Raw genomic sequence first — 16,154 nt, 5'->3', positions numbered from 1 at the left:
TTTACTAGCATTTAAATGATACTGTTTTTCCCAAATGCTTGTGTTACCAAATGCTGAAATATTTGTGAATTTTCCCATTAAAAACAAACAAACAAAAAAAAACCTGCAATCCAGCAACCACTGATCTTCTTAGCGACCAATCTTCATTAGCTCAGACAAAAAAACTGCCTTGTCTCTTAATGAACATGAAAGCAGTGGGGATAATGTACCCAAGGACAAAATTCTACAACATGACCTACTGCACAGATGTTCTTTATTCATCATGTGATGAACAAGTCAGAGCCACCTTAGAACCTCCCAGGTCATTACTTACAATGTAGGACCAATGGTCACCATTGGGCTGTAGGCAACGATCAGTGCCAGTACATTCAGAGATACCATGTTGGAAGCGATTTTCTGAGCCCTGCCTTTAGCAAGTTTTCACGCTCTAGAAGGTGATCTTGATGGATGACCTCAAATTGCTAATATAAAACTGAAGCGGTTGCTCAAGGAAAAATCACCAAAAGAAATCTTAACTGTTTTCTGCTGTGGCAGTAATTTAGATGAGTTTTAGCTAGGTAAAGAAAAGGGGGCCGTAAATGATCTGGAGACCAGTGTTTCTACCACAAGCCGGAAAAGCATAGGAAATTTAGCAGTAAAAATTCTCTTGGACTGTAAACCTGTATTTCAGTCCCATGGCATCTGTCCTCTGGTGACTCAAACATTTGCTCTTTGGCAAGCTGAACTGTGGGGAAAAATGAGCACTAAAGAACAAAATTACAGCTAATTCCAGGAAAATATGAACTGTACATCCAGTCTTTTCTGCATATTCAAAAACTTGATGCTCCTAAAGTAGAGGTGGTGGCTCTTAGGTTTGGACAAGAAAGCTGGGGGTGGCTGTGGTGAACAAAAGAGTGGACACAAGGGAATGAGTGGACAATGCATATTATTCAGAGTTTCTTCTTTAGAGCAATTAAGGGGCACTGTGGAACTCTTGGAGCAACAGATTTAAAACAGAAAGAAGAATTTTAGATGCTGTGTCACTAGGTTTGTCATTTGCTACCAGAGCTTGCCATGGTATCCAGAACTGAATCTCATGCCGCCTTCTATTTTCGGTGTGGTGGTATTTTTGAAATACATAGTTGGAGATGAATTGATGAATAGACCCCGGGACCACTTTGCTGATAAGAGAGAAAATCTCAGTAACTCATTTAGTACAGGAGAGAGGTAATTAGTACACAGGAACAGTTTCAAGGTCTGCATCACATAATTAAGTATATTTAACATTATTATGAATACAAAATGTATGTTTTCCATGAGATAATTGTCTCTGGAGTCATGACAGGTGGATTGGATATGTTTTGTTTTTTTTCTGTAGTCACTGTGATTCATCAGTTAGCAATTGATTAAGGGTAATACTTGTTCCTTTGTGGTTAACTTCATAAGAAAAGGTTGTTGATGGTTAATACTTTGTCAGCAAGTTGTTTTTTTATTTATTATTTTTCATTGTCCCTCATGAGCAGTACTGTAGCTTTGTAAGTTAAGTATACTTAGGTACATGTACAATTTAAGTAGCAAAAGGTTCAGCTTCTTATAAAAGTAACTTGGGATCCTTTCTGTACTTACAGATAGCAAAAGAGCAAGGCTTAGAAGTTTTACCAGAGCATGATCCAATACGTGATCAGAGTTGGTATGTGAACAAAAAGCTTCGCCAAAGACTTCTTGAAGAATATGGAGTAAAAACCTGTACGGTTATTCAGTTTCTTGGTGATGCTATTATTCTACCAGCAGGAGCACTTCATCAGGTAAAATACACAGGTTTAAAGACATACAGGATTAAATAACATAACATAAATGTCATAAAGTAACTTTTTTCAAAAACATACTGCATTTGTTTTCAGGTTAGATTTTCTTCCTGGTAACAGTGTATAGGAATGTGTTACAAGCTCTATCTGTTTGTATAGGTAACGAGCCAGTACTAACAAACAACAATTCAAACATTTGAAATACTGTTTATTTCTTCTTCTAAAATGAAAAATGATGAGACTATTATTAATTACTTTTTTTCACTTATTTCATGAGTAACTTTCTAAATAAACTGGTGCTAGTTAGGAGAGTGTTAAGTTAATCTGTCTTCTTCTAAACCCAAGGTAACTTAACCCCTGGAGAGGCAGGGGGAAGGAACCCAAAAGGATAAACACCTAGATGTCAAGTGTCCTCTTGTTTTCTGCCTTTAGCTATAGGGAATTGTGGAGAAAGTTTGTGTGTAATTAACAAGATGGTTATGCAACAGGGTTTGGGTGTTGGTTTTGTGCACCATATTGAGTTCCTTTATCCACAGAAGAAGGTACATCAATCACCAGGAGTTATCACTGTCCCTTCAGCAGCTTTTCTTGCCATTAGGAGTGGTTCTGCTTTGGCAGAGCTAGGCTGATATTTTTTTCTCAGTTCTGTAAGAGAAAGTACTACCAATAGAGCAGTTTCACAGAAAGGTATATGAATTTGTGCAGCAAGCTTTAGTCTTCCCTGCACATAAATCTTGTTACTTTTTTTTTCCTCACAGTCTGCAAATTTCACCTCTTTGGTGGAAAGAGGAAGAAAGCATGATTGTTCATGTGATTTTTTTGGATTGTTCTAGTCTGTCCGTCTGTCCCCCCTCCCCCATATGAATTTTGTCCTTTTAAAACAGGAAAGGGAGCCTGCTTTCTTGCTGCCTTGCCAGCTGTCAAGCACCAATAATTAGGTAGCTGACAATCGAGGAATGAGGAGCATCCCCTCCCTGCAGTAGGGGTTGTAAACCATCTTGTTATTAAAGATTCATCAGTGATCTGCAGTTGGGTTCAAGCGAGGTGAGGCCTTTTTGAAGACGCCACGGTTTCGTTTCTGATCTGCAGATCAGCTTCCAGCTCTTCTGAGCACAGAGGGAGCAGTGGCCTGCTGTGTCACCATGACCAGAGTGCTGGGGTTTTCTGCATTAAAAAAAAGAGATGACTGGGTTGTAGTGATGACAAGTGTAATGTCCCTTGTCTGTCTGCTGGCTATTGCAGTTGCTTGTCCATTGAAAGCAACAGGTATCTTACCCAGACTAGATACCTTCATCATTGAGTTTCACATGGCTGTGTTAACCCTAGATGATCTGTGTGGATTTGTTTGCACCAAAAACAAACAAAACAAGCAAGCAAGCAAACAAAAACACAAACCCCAAATACTGGGTTGTAGATTGCCTTCCCCTGTGCTGTGTCTCCAGTGGCTGGCACTTTCTAAGCCCTTACAAAAAGGTGAAGGAATGTCTGGCGTTGCTGATATTCTTAGCTCTCGTTAGGTTAAAGCAGTTTGGATTCCCATAGTCAGTAGGATTTGTGTTGCATTCTCCATTAACCTTACTCTGATCTCTTGAAACAAGGGAGATCATCCCAGATAGACTGAAAAGGGAACCCACAGAAAATCATAAACGTACTAGGAAAATCGTTTTATGTAGCATGAGGCATTTATATAAGGTATGCAGAATACAAAACATGAAGTTGTGGGACTGTTCCAGGCTTCCCTAGAGTTTGCAGGTTTCAGGGCCAAAAATAAGACCACTGTTATCTTTATCTCGTTGGCTTCAAACTCCGAATTGCTTTTGAAGTGGTAATGCTCGCTTTTGGCACCAAGGAGTTAATAACATGGTGTTTTTAAAACCGTAGTGGGTGAAGCTGAGAACCTTTTCATCTTCAGTAAGTTCCTGTGAATCTGCCACGTAGGAGGAAATGAAAGCATCGTGTTCTTTCATGTACATGTATAGTACTCTTTCTTTATAGAGATGCATAAATACTGACCTTAGGGATCAGCACCAACACTTCATATATACAAAGCACATTTAAACGCTTAAAAATAAGTCTGAACAAGAATACGTACCGGGTTAAGTTTACATGTTAAGCATTTCAGGTTTACATGTTAAGTGTTTCAGATTTACATGCACATCATGAATCCTTAATAACTAAAACTGGATGACAGTTGATAGTAAATTTGGTGGTAAATCAGCATTTTTATTTTTATTTGCTTATCTGTAATGTTGTGGAACAGAGGAAATAAGGGCAATGTGTGGAGCTAGGGAGCCCAGTTGCCTGTGATCACTGTGTGGTGTAGTCAGACACTTTTATCCTGGAACCTGTTAGGTTTGTTGTCTCATACTTATTCCGACATGCTGATCTAGAATTTTACTGCTCTTAATGTGGGGGAGGTTGTTTAATTTTTGTATATATCCTTTTTTCTTTCCAGCTTCTGTGGATTCACATCTGGCTTAAAGTAACTTGTTAGTATTTTATAGTAGCGTAAACAATTCCTCTTGCTTTCTGGAAAAAAAAAAGGGGGGGGGTGGGGGGATTTAGGGTGTAGTGTTGGACTAGTCTCTGGATGGATGCTTCCCTTAATGTACCTTGAGTGTTTCTCTGTAGGTTTTTGTCTCCTTCTTGGCTGTACAGATAGAGGAGCTCAGAAGTGTCCCCCGCTTTGCTAATATCGGGGTCTCATTCTTTCTCCAGCGCTTGCAACAACGAGCCCTCAGCTCTTCAGCAAACATTCCTAGCTAAAAAATGCCTTTGTTCTTGTTCTTTTGAAGGATATGCTCTTTCTGCAGCTCCATTCTGGGTCAGCCTGTATCACAGTCTTCCTCCAGGGATGTCCTCCTTGGTTTTAATTTGGTGATTCTTATCCAAATTTGCAAAATATTTTAGTGATAAATTGAAAGATAGCAAGACTTGAGTCGGTGGTGGAAATGTGTTGTTCAGACTAAATGCAAAAATTGTTATAGTAGAACAGGTTATTATAATGTTGTTTTTTATAATTGTATTATCTTGATTAACAGCGAAATTATATATTGCAAAATAACATGCTGCAGGTAATAGGACATCCTGGAGATGTTAGGATAAGCAGGTATGCTAAAGGCCTGGGAGCTGCGTATGCAGAGCTGCCGGGCTGCGCGCTAGCCCTGGGGTCTGGCCGTGCAGGAAATGGCTGATGCACAGCGTGAGGACAGGAGGGAGGCAGCTGAGCAGCAAGGAGCTGCGGCAGTGGGTTGGACCGCCCTTTCCTCCAGCCCGGCTGAGGTCTGGGGCTGTTCAGATGCTCACCCATCTCCTGCGCCCTGCAGGAAAATCTCCGCTTCACGTGGGCTGAGCGTGAAGCCGTGCTCTCAGCTCAGCTGGAACTGGCAGTCGTGGGAGTGTTGTAGTCCTTGCCCTGCGAACCTCAGGGGAATCGTTGCTAAACATATTTATGAGTGTGTCATGATAGCGGCTGGCATTCTACATCTGTGTAAGTAGAACTGCCTATGGGCTGTCAGTGGGGCATTCCCATGTTAAGCACCAGACAGGCAAGGTAAGTTCTGTCATCCCCCCAAAGACCAATAAGACAGGCACTGGCTGGGAACGTTTAAGGCACAGCAAAATGAATGATGTGACAGCAGTGAATATTGTCAGCTCTGTGATGAAGGGAGGCAGCGAGATGAAATTGGTAACATCCTGTCTCAGTGAGGAGAAGGTGAAAGAGCCGTGTGGGATTTGCATGGGGTGAAAAGCAAAACAAGGGCAGGTATGGACTTGAAACAGGTGAAAAGTCTGCAAGGGAGGAGAGGGGGCTGGAGCCAGCTGCCTGTCTGCACAGAGCTCAAGCATTTCACCTGAAGCTCTAGGAAACTCCCTGAGCGCCTCGTGGTGGCACCTCTGCAGCTCTTCCCTCACTCGTGGCTTTTTTGCTCTTTGGAAGTTGAGGCTGTGTGGCATCGACAAGCCCTCTTCAGTTCCTGCATTGCTTCAGTTTTGATGCATACACAGAAGGAAACTGTACTGCCTTGTCTTTCCTGATGATTATGAGGCTGCAGAAGCCTGATGTGCAATGCTAGCATCAAGTTACATGTTAATCTCTAGGGTTTCACCTGTAAAGGTGTAAGCCACCTTATAAAGTCAGACTCTGGCAGTGTTTCTGAAAAAGAAAATAATTTTAAAATAAAATGCTGTGTCCTCAGCTGTGTAAGCCATGAAGGTTTGAACATCAGGCATCACAAGAGAAACTTAGGACTCTTAACTTAAAAAAATCTGGATGTTACTAGATGCAAGCTTAAAATCTGCAGAGCTGTATCAGTAATGAGCAGGGTGGGATTGTTGTTTGCTACAGTAGCAGAGGCACCCCTCCCCGCTCCACAGAGGTTTGCAGAATTGATGTTGCACAACTTGGTGAGCAGCTGTTAGAACTTGGGGAAGGGAGGTTTTTGACATGCTGCAGAAATGGTGTAATTTGTAGAGGTTTGAGGGTGAATCATGGTAACGTATATTATTTCTGAATAAGACGAACAGAAGCCGATAGGTCACAACTAGGAAGCATTTTCCTTTTTCTTACTCTCCAGATACGACCTGGTGGCAGGAGATGGTGTCCATTTCTCTCCGCAGGTTCCTCTCATCAGTAAAGGAAACGTTAAAGGAAAAAGAAGTGTTTTTGTCCTTTGGGGACCTGCTGCTTTATCCATGGCTTCTTTTTTCCTTTTAAATATTTTGACTAGCAATTACTTGTCAGTGAGCATGGCAAGTCCTGCCTGGCCGAGTTTGGTGGCAGCTTGCTGCGTGTCCAAGTGGCCCAAGGAGCCTGGTCTGTCAGGCACGGCTGCGGCTGCGTTGGGTTGCGGTGCCTGCGCGGTGTTCCAGAAACGGCTGCGCAGCAGTGCTACACAGCAGCAGTTCCTGTACGGCTGGTAAAAGGGCGGAATCGCACATCAGGGTATGCTGAATAAACGTTGGAGCCGACTGCGGGAAGAAGTGCCAGAGCACTGGCAAATGTGTTATTGTTCAATGTGAGTCTTCTACCAGAAGCCAGCTTACCTAAATCGAATAGGCTTAATTGCTCTCTACATAAAATGTATAAAGGCATCCTTCAGTCTGATAAGTATGTGGTTTTAGAGATCTCAAGTCCCACTCTTTTCTCAGGTGTCTCTGCCAAAGAACAACCCCAAAATATTAATTATCACTCTTATTTTTATTTTGGATAGGTGCAAAATTTTCACAGCTGCGTTCAAGTAACTGAAGACTTTGTGTCTCCAGAACATCTTGTACAGTCATTTCATTTAACGCAGGAGCTGCGGCTGTCAAAGGAAGAAATCAATTATGATGATAAACTGCAGGTAGGAAATGAATTCTGCTCTGGAAGCTGTTGTGAAGGCAGGGCATGCTCGGGCTCATTGAAATGCGGAGCAGTGCGTGGAGCTACTTCCTCGCTGCTGTTCACACAGAATAACAATGAGCAGCAACATGAATGCCAGGGTGTAAATGACTCTCCCTTGAATTGCTGTTTCTATTTATTTATTTCACGTAATGTTTTAAAATGTGTAAAAAGGTGTTTCCTTTTGCACTGACTTCATTCTTCAGCCTTCCTTTTTTTTTTTTTTTAACATCCATTAAGCTTAGTCCTAAATGTAGTTACTTTTAGGAGTTCCTTAGTAAGTAAGCCTTACTAAAATGTATGATGTTCTTGCAGGTTAAAAATATCTTGTATCATGCAGTTAAAGAAATGGTGAGAGCGCTGAAGATTCATGAAAGTGAAATGGAAGATATGGAAGAGAACTAAGCTCTCTCTGCTTTTTTGTGTGTAACATCAAATGGAGGTTATTTTTTTCTAATATATGAACAGTATGCACACTAATTTAAGCTTCACAAACCATCAGTGCCAAGAAAATATAGTCATCGTATTTACTTGTTAATGACACTGCAACGGTAGAGCTTCATATCACAGCCACTGTGATTACATGTTAGACTTGCAAACAATGAAGCAGCATTCTGCTGTCCTGTATTATAATGTACATGAAGTTTGTGAAATGTCAAAGATTTAAGATGATGTATTTATTTTTGGAAAAAACACAAAATTCTATGCTATATTGTTGATCAAATGTAAATGTGACTTGTACAGTTTGCTAAAATAATTCAGATATTTTTCACTACATTGAGACAGTTACTGTGAGAGTAGGACACAAACACCAGCTATTGCCTGCATTTGGGATCTTGCTGAGTCCGCACAGCAGTCATGTCATAATCTGAAAATTACTGCCAAATAATTGTAAACTTTGTAAAATATAAAGTATATAAAGTAGATATTAAATACAGACACTTCAGTATTTTATTGAAGCTATTCAGTGTACAATTAAACGTTTTCAAAAGGTGTAATTTATTTAAAAATTGTCTCATTTTGGTAAAATTTATGTGAACTTTTAAAGCTAAATATTAAACTTAATATGCTATGTAAATATATACATATATACATTCAATGATGTATTTTTTTAAAACATTGGCTTGCTTTAATTTGTTAAAAGTGCAAGTGTTACACATGCTTTGTACATTGAAGTTGAAAGGGGTTTTACATTTTCCATTAAAAGAACTTTATCAAATGTTGTCTCGTTGTGTTTGTTCTTCATGTTTGTGGCATATTTGTGACAGCCCGAGTCATTCATTCACAGTAATTGCCAGTGCATCTCTGCTTCGGTGTCGCTTATTGTAACGCTTGAAATGTTCTGCCGTGGTTGATGTGCACCGTTCTGCCCTCTCTGGGTTTGAAACAAAACTGCGAAGGGAAGTGCTGGAGCACAGTTCAAATGGCTGAGCCAAAAAGAGCCTCGCTCAGAATAAAACAATTTAAACATTGCTTATGTTCTGTCTTTAATAATCCAACATGTATTTTGGGTGAAGGGGGAAAGGAATTTCTACAGGAAAAAAAATAGCATCTTGGCTTTTTGCAGCTCAAGTAATAGAGCAAAATAATGACATTAAAAAACAACAACAAAAACCACCACAATGTTTGTTTTTATTTAATAACGATAAATTTTGTTCGGCAGTTGAGCAGCATTCCGGCTCTTCAGGTTTGTCTGAAGAGCTAAATTGTACATAAATTTTTCAAATTATTCAAACTATCCAAATGTTTAGTTTTCTGTCTTAAGTGTTAGATGCAGCCGTTACCTAGCTTGTTGTTTGGCCATAATGGGACAGTAAGTATCCCACTTACTGCTCTGAGGGTGACAAAGTCTGATAGATTAAAAAAAAAAAAGTAGTTGCATATGAGTTTTCTTAAGAGACAGCCTTAAGACAGTACCTTAAGAGAAACAAAGGTGATTTGGGGCTCCAAAAGTTCTCTGTTGAACTGGTTTGAATTCATTTGAAGTTGCAAAGAAATATGTTGGGGTTAACGTTACTGTGCTTGGCAGCTGATTCTCGAGTTCATACCCAGTTACATGCAGCAAATGAACTTAAGCTGTGTATAGCACAGAACTAGACTGCTGTACTTCCTTTAAAGTTTAGAATGTGTAAATGAGTGAATTTTAATCTCAAATATAAATATTTCTTTGAGTTTCGGTGCAGTATGTGAAACATTTGTGCAATGTCTTGAGGTCACCAAAACGTGCGTTCCTGCTGCAGACCGGCAGGTCAGATTCTCTTCCTCCCACTTATTTTTCCCCACACAAAGTGCAGTTGTTAGGGCACAGTCCATGGGCTGTCATCACAGCTCACTCTTTGTGCTGGGATCCTCTTTGTAGTGGAGCTGAATGGAATCAATCTGTTTCTCCAGCTACTGACAGAAAGCAGTTACTGTGTCTGTCCTGGCTTCCTGCTCCACCTCTTAACCGTACCCAGGTGCTTTGCTGTCCCTAACTGCTCAGCAGATAGCACCTGAGTGCTTCTGGAGGCCTGAGCTTTCGCCCCGTGGGGAACTGCAGGCTGCCCCTTCCTCCCTGCGGGACTTAGGGAGCCGGGGAGCGATCCCCACCTGGGTCTCCGAGGCTGAAGATGTAACTTCTTACCTCAGCTGGGATCTGAATGAGCAGCTGAACAGAGGCTAATGGTTACTTCCATGTGTGACTATTACAGTTCTTTGTGGCCACCTGTTCCTCTCCCACCTTTGCTGGTGAATCCGTAAGTATATGACAAAGACATTGTACTGCGAAAATGTGGTTGAAATGGGTGGAGAAGCAGTGAGAATCCTCCCAAAGAAAAGGCAGGGAGATTGACAGGTTTGAAAACAAAAATCTCATTTTGGAGAGAGGCTGAACTGATGGGATCAAGCTTCAGTGCTGCGTGGAATGCTGCACAGCCACTGGGGTAAGTAGACCTTTGCTGCTTTCTTAGCAAAGGTAAGTTGGTAAGATTAAAAAAAAAGTTTTAACTGCATAAATAGGATTTCTTCGTAGTCACTATAAAGTTTAACTATCTACTTGATTTGCTTAGTAGAGTTAATGTGAAGTAAGTTGATGGGTGGTCATGCCAGAAGTAGTTTGAAAGACGTGGTGAATGGGTATATCCGATGGTTTGCAGTGTGTAAGAAACACCTGATGCATTTTGCAAATCGCTTTCTGAATTGACTTTGTGCTGCGCTTGCAGATGTCTATAAACTGCCCACAACAGTGACAGTGTTTCCCCAGTAACTAATGGGAGGGGAAGAAGCCAGGAGCGAGTGAACACGGTAAACGTGGCACAAACTGAGCACAACAGGGAGCGCTGTAAAGTGCCTCTGCCATCAACTCAGACTGCGAGTCACATGCTGCGTGCATTAGCAGACCACAAAAAAACGTTAAAGGTAATGGCTACTCCCAATACCAGTAAAAGAGGCCAAAATTCTGTTATCTTAAATACTTGGTTTCCCAAACTTAGTTTATTCAGTGTCTTAAGATTTCTGGCTCCTTCACAATGAAGTTAAGCTCCCTGCTCCTATACAGGAAATCAGTGCAGGAAGCAGAGTTAGCATTAAGGCCAGTACAAAGTGAGATTGTCATAGCTGATGTCTGAGACTGAAAGTGTCGGTGTGTGTGTAAGGGGTTGTTTGCAGATTAGCTTTTTCCTCTGGACCATTTCTGTGTTCTCTGAGGCTGTACTGGTGGGCATGTTCTTCTCATCTTCCTTTCCCAAAAACTTTTTAGGAGGCTTTCTGGTCTGAACAGTTCTAGTGTTGCCGAAAGTACTCAATGATAACAGCTGCAGCTGTTTGCAGGAGCACTGTCAACTTCTAGAACAAGAACACGAAGTACTGTGTTGTCTTTTTACCACCTTCCTATTCAGAACAAGCTCTCTTGATCTACTTTGCTCTCCATGAAGCTTCCTTTCTCTTTTTTATTTTTTTTCCCTGTCCTGTGAAAGTTCACATCTCAAACTCGTCCAAACTGCAAATCCTTCTCTCCACGTACACCCTCCTTAACTCACCCCTTTCCAGCTCCTTCTCGTTGCCATCCAGGGTAGAGCCGTACATTAAATGGGCGCACTTCCTATTGTAACTGCAGGGGTCACAAGCAAAGAGTAAGCAATCAGCGAAGAACAAAGCGGAGTTGCTATGACCTGAACTATTTTGGCATGGGTGGATGTCTGTGTACATGTTTCAGCTCAAACAGAAGTTGCTGGATTACTGGAATCGCTGGCAGTGAAACTGGGCCCTGTTACACGTCAAACAATACGGGGTTGTAACAATCTGATTTGAAAATCTGTTTACTCTTGCAGCTTCACGGAAATTGCTCAGATCTGTGTGTGTAAACCAAACCTCCATCTGATCAGCGCTACGTTCTCATGCTCTCTGACCTTCTCGGTAGGTGGTAATTTTGTTCATACCCTCTCCCGTGACATCCTGTGAAGCCCGCTCCTGCTCTCACAACTGACAGCCTTCTCCGCCCAGCGCCCAAACTGGGAATTTCCCTTCCTTCCTCCTTCCACAGCCACTGTGCCCCATTCTGCTGTTTTCCCGTGCAGGATGTTTGTGCTCTCCCCCACATCCGCACTGGATACGCTCCCTCTCCCTGTTGAGACTCTCACACTCAGGCTTTGCTACGCTTTCTCCTCCTAGCTCCCCCCAGTTCTGCCTCAAAGACCGTCAGCTTTCCACTGTGCTCCTGCTTTCCACCTTTTGACTTGCTCTTTGTTCGCAGGAGTGCCAGTTGTCCTCCTCTGTCTTTTTGTTCCCATGATACATGTGCCCCCGGAGGCCGGGGGAGCACACAGTGGCGTGGGGGCTGCTCTGATGCAGCATACATGGCCACATCCCTTTCTTTCCATCTCAGCAGGGCGACCTAGGAAACTCTGACCAAGGGGCAAATGATTTGTAGCATTAGACGTGCACACAAACTAACCTCTGTACTTTTTTCATTTGTTTTTCTAGGTTTTGAAAAGGAAGTTACAATCTATATATAGCTAGTAGGAAAATGTTGCCTCAGAGCAAATTGAAGATATGTTGTACCTGATGCGTTGTCTGCAGACAGTTGCGTTTCTAAACCTGGACCTTTCTAAAGCTAAATGGTAGACAGAATTTTTGTTGTTACGCATCAAAGTGAACATTCCTGGTACCTTCCAACCATACCATACACTGTATTCTTGACACAGATGCCCGTTGCTTTTTCCAATCCCAGGGCATGTGGTTTTATCATAGTTCTGTGCTTCCTTAGTGGAATTAAAGAGGAGGGTTTAGTAGCTCTAAGGCAGGAAATCCTGTATTTTTACAGCTCTAAGGATTTTATGTTGTTTGATCTCAATAATACCTTAACTCCTGCAACAAATAGGCCGGGGGGAACATTTCAAATGATTACAGGACAAAAAGCCTGGGTAAGTCTAGGTTACTTCTGGATTGTAAAACAAACATGGGAGAGAAAGGGTGTGTGGGAAAAGATGGCTGTAGCTCTGAGCCTTTTGAAAGCAATGAATTTTTTTATACAGTTAAACTTCATATTGCATTCAGGCAGAAAGTTTTGGTAAACATCGTCTGGCTTTACCTGATTTGTGGTAGCACATTACCACTCTGGATACTTTTAGACAGTTCTACTGTTTGTTTTCTACAGTATTTTTAGTCTTAATAAATAAGGGATTTTGTCATCTATTTTTCTAGCCTGTTTTCATTTTTATATCTTTAAAGAACTCGCCTTCAATGTTTTTCTCTTAAAACAGGGAGGATAGATGTGAAATAAATATGGGTTTATTCCAAGCTGTGCCTGGAAGAGATGTTGTATTTATATGGCTGCCACCAATTTTCTAGATGACTCAGATCAGGTATGGGTTTCTGATAGGGCAGTCCCTGTCACTCACTGAAAACAGGTCAAAAGGAATTGCAGATGGCTGAAGAGCTGCTGTTGACATGAGAGTAGGAAGGAGTTCACGGCCAAAGAGTTCCTGAAAATGAAAACGTTCTCGAGAGGAAGAGGTCACAAGATCCAATTTTCCCTTTATCTAAGTCCGAAATGTAAAACCCAACACTTCTATATTTTGGTTTTAGCTGTCATTTTAAGTATCAACTGGTGGTGCAGTCTTCAGATTTTATTCCCAGGAGACGCTACGTTGCTTCCCAGCTGCCTTTCTTTGGTTTCCTGTTCTGTGGGGACATAGTCAGAGACCAGGTAATTACAATTTCTTTTTTGCAAAGCATATGTTGGCTATATTCAACAGGGATAATGTTTCTGTGTTCCAAGACAAGAGAGGTTTCTGTGGTAAAGCAAAGTCTATGAATAGAAGTCAGTGTCTGGACACATGTTAAAATTGGTTCTTGTTGAGACACTTTGAAATAATGGACCGCAGCATTTTTTGTTATGTCCTATAAAACAATGCAGATTAGAGTTAAAGCCCATGGGAACCTTTCCACTTACTGCGAGAGGCTTTGGTTACAGCGTATGCTCATTTATAACTTACCACTTTGCTGCTGCTGCTACAGTTCATGAAAATTGCTTTGCTTACTTTCTGTACAATATTCACATACTGCATCTTTTCGTCATTCTTGAAGGACCTGGGGAATAAGCAAGAATGGGGAAGGGTAATAGCAAGGAAAAGACCCTGCAAGAGACAAGAAGGGTCTGTCTTAATAGGAGCCGAGCAAGGCGCCGCGCGGCCACCAGGTGGCAGTCGGTGGCAACAAAATGCCCAGCAAGCGGAGCAGCGTCCAAAAGCAGACAGAGGCTGGAGCAGAGAGAACATGCTGCAGCTGAGCGGTGGCTCCTCCAAGCACAGCTCTCAAAACCCCATCCTTTGGTGAGGTGGTAGGAAAAGACAGCTGTCCCTGGGAGGAAGGTGTGTAAACAGCAATGCAAACTAACCCAGCGGTGCAGGGAAGGAAAATTGGGTGCTGCTTTTTGTCATTTCACAATGCAACCCAAACAAGCTGAAAGGCGGTCATTATTTAAAACAGTTCTAAATTGTTGGGGCATAAACTAGTTGCTGATAGACCTTAAACAGAATTTCCTTAGATCTATTGCCATGTATCCTTAAAACTTGTTCTGTCATAGTATTCTCTATATAACTTGTCATTATTTAAATGGACCATGTGACTGCTTAGCTCTAAACACATATCAAAACATACCTTTCTTAGAAAAGTTGACATTCTGTGCTTATTCCATACACTTGGCTTTTTGCCCAGAATTTAAAGCACTTTGTTCAAAGTCATTATTCAATGGGTTCTCAGCTGTAAGATGGTTTTTTTCAAACGTCCCATGGTGCCAGGAGGGATGATCCCATCTGCTCCCACATCTTTCTCCTGGGAGGCTTTGTGGCTGGCTGACCACACTGCTGCGTGGAAGGGAGGGAGGAAGAGGCTGGCAGTGCTAGGGAGAGCTCTTTCATCACCAGGAGCACCTGAGCTGTTCGCTAGGCCATGGTCTGACTCTTGAGTGGTATCACCTGCTCCACCTCTAGGATGGGCTGTGCACTGTACAAGAAATAGCCTTCCCCATGGCTCATGTAATGCTAGCAGTACTTTAAACCGCAGTGTAGGAGCTCCTATCCTATTAAAGAGAACATTACGTTCATTCTTGTTTCTGCACCACTGACGGGAGTAGTGTTAAACCATGCTGCCTTAAGTTTGTTTTCAGCAGCATTCATGTGTTTTAGTGGGCAGACTGCAAGAACAGAGTAAACAAATGTTTGAATTGCAAGAGAGAAAAGTTTCAACTGCACTTTCAAAGTGGCAGCGTAGAGTTTGCCTCTACTTGGTGATATTCCTACAGAGAAGTAGCTTCCTTCTTCAGATCTGGTGTTTTGTTTACGCAGCGATATGAAGGGACAAACAGCTGTGGCTAAAAGAACCAGAGGTGGCACCTGCTATTCCCCTGCCCCCTGCTTAGACTCCTGATTCTTAGAGGTAGGTAGCCAGGCTTAAAATTGCTTCCTTTTCTCCTATAGCTACAGTTTGCAGAGACAGCTGCCATGTCTGTCTGTAGCTAACAGCCCTGGCAGTGACATGAGATAGGTGCTTAAATAATTTGATTTCCTTCCCGTGAGCACATGCCATTTTCTTTGTGTTACTTACAAGAATAGAAACACTGTGCTCTCCTGACTTATTACCTGTAACAGCCAGCCAGGCAGATGACAGCGGAGAACGTAACTCGCACTTTAGTGAGAGCAGCGGCCTGGGGCTGACCTGGAGCAGGTTACCTCACCACAGCTGTGCCGTGGGACCATGTGCTAAACCGCTCCAACAGGAAAAAAACTTTTTTCCCCCCCCAAAAAAAAGACTAGTTTCCTGCTACAATTCAGCACAAGGGACCTCCTCTAATGAACTCATCTTACCTTTGCTTCCATAGCTTTTTCTAGCCTGCAGTCCCTACTTCCCTTCAAGCAAGCACAGGAGACAGACCAGGCATACAGAGGCATGGGGAGAATTTGCACAGCAGTGAGGTGTCCTTGCTGTACTTCCAGGCTATTCTGGAAAAAAAAAAGCACCCTTAGAAAGAGCAAGCTTACCTTGTAACACTCAAGAATAACTTGGAATGGGGTAGCTTGCAACACTCAACACTTTCCATTAATCAGTAACAGCTAGAGCTAACTCGTGCCCCCAGGACACGCTGCCACCCTCACGCCCTGCGGCAGGAAAGCCTGGGTTCGGGTGACAGCCGGGGCTGGTGCTCCGGGGCTGGGCACTGCCGGAGCCCTGCTGGAAGGGGCTGAGCAGCAGCGCCTGGCGAAGAAAACAACAGCCCACATGGGTGTGCACAGCTCTCACAGCATGATTCCTTCAGCCCAGGGGAGCCTGTCTCTGGGCAAACGCACGGTGCTGCTTCCTCTGAGACTTCACCTCTCTCTAGGTATTTAAGCAAGCTATTAGCAAAGTCACTTTATGTACACGCAAGGCCCTCTGAATTTATCCTAGCTTTCCCGTATCTGCTGACGGCTGAACACAGAACTTCAGGTGAGTGTTGTGTACTAACACCATGC

The 16,154-nt window shown here is 42.5% G+C and overlaps 1 protein-coding gene across 14 annotated transcripts in view; it reads left to right on the top strand.

Moving 5' to 3' along the window:
* JMJD1C (jumonji domain containing 1C) overlaps nt 1-8,785 on the top strand; it is a 158,675-nt gene extending 149,890 nt beyond the window's left edge. For all 14 annotated transcript variants that reach the window (XM_040564439.1, XM_040564438.1, XM_040564442.1 and 11 more), the window contains 3 exons: nt 1,608-1,784; nt 6,998-7,129; nt 7,483-8,785. In XM_040564439.1, coding sequence (XP_040420373.1) covers nt 1,608-1,784; nt 6,998-7,129; nt 7,483-7,572 — 399 coding nt within the window. In that variant the 3' untranslated portion in view covers nt 7,573-8,785. The remainder of the gene's footprint in view (nt 1-1,607; nt 1,785-6,997; nt 7,130-7,482) is intronic.
* The last annotated feature ends 7,369 nt before the right edge of the window (nt 8,786-16,154 follow it).

Source organism: Cygnus olor, chromosome 7 (genome assembly GCF_009769625.2).
Source record: "Cygnus olor isolate bCygOlo1 chromosome 7, bCygOlo1.pri.v2, whole genome shotgun sequence".
NCBI classification, from domain to species: domain Eukaryota; kingdom Metazoa; phylum Chordata; class Aves; order Anseriformes; family Anatidae; genus Cygnus; species Cygnus olor.
This window is presented reverse-complemented; position numbering and strand designations above follow the sequence as displayed.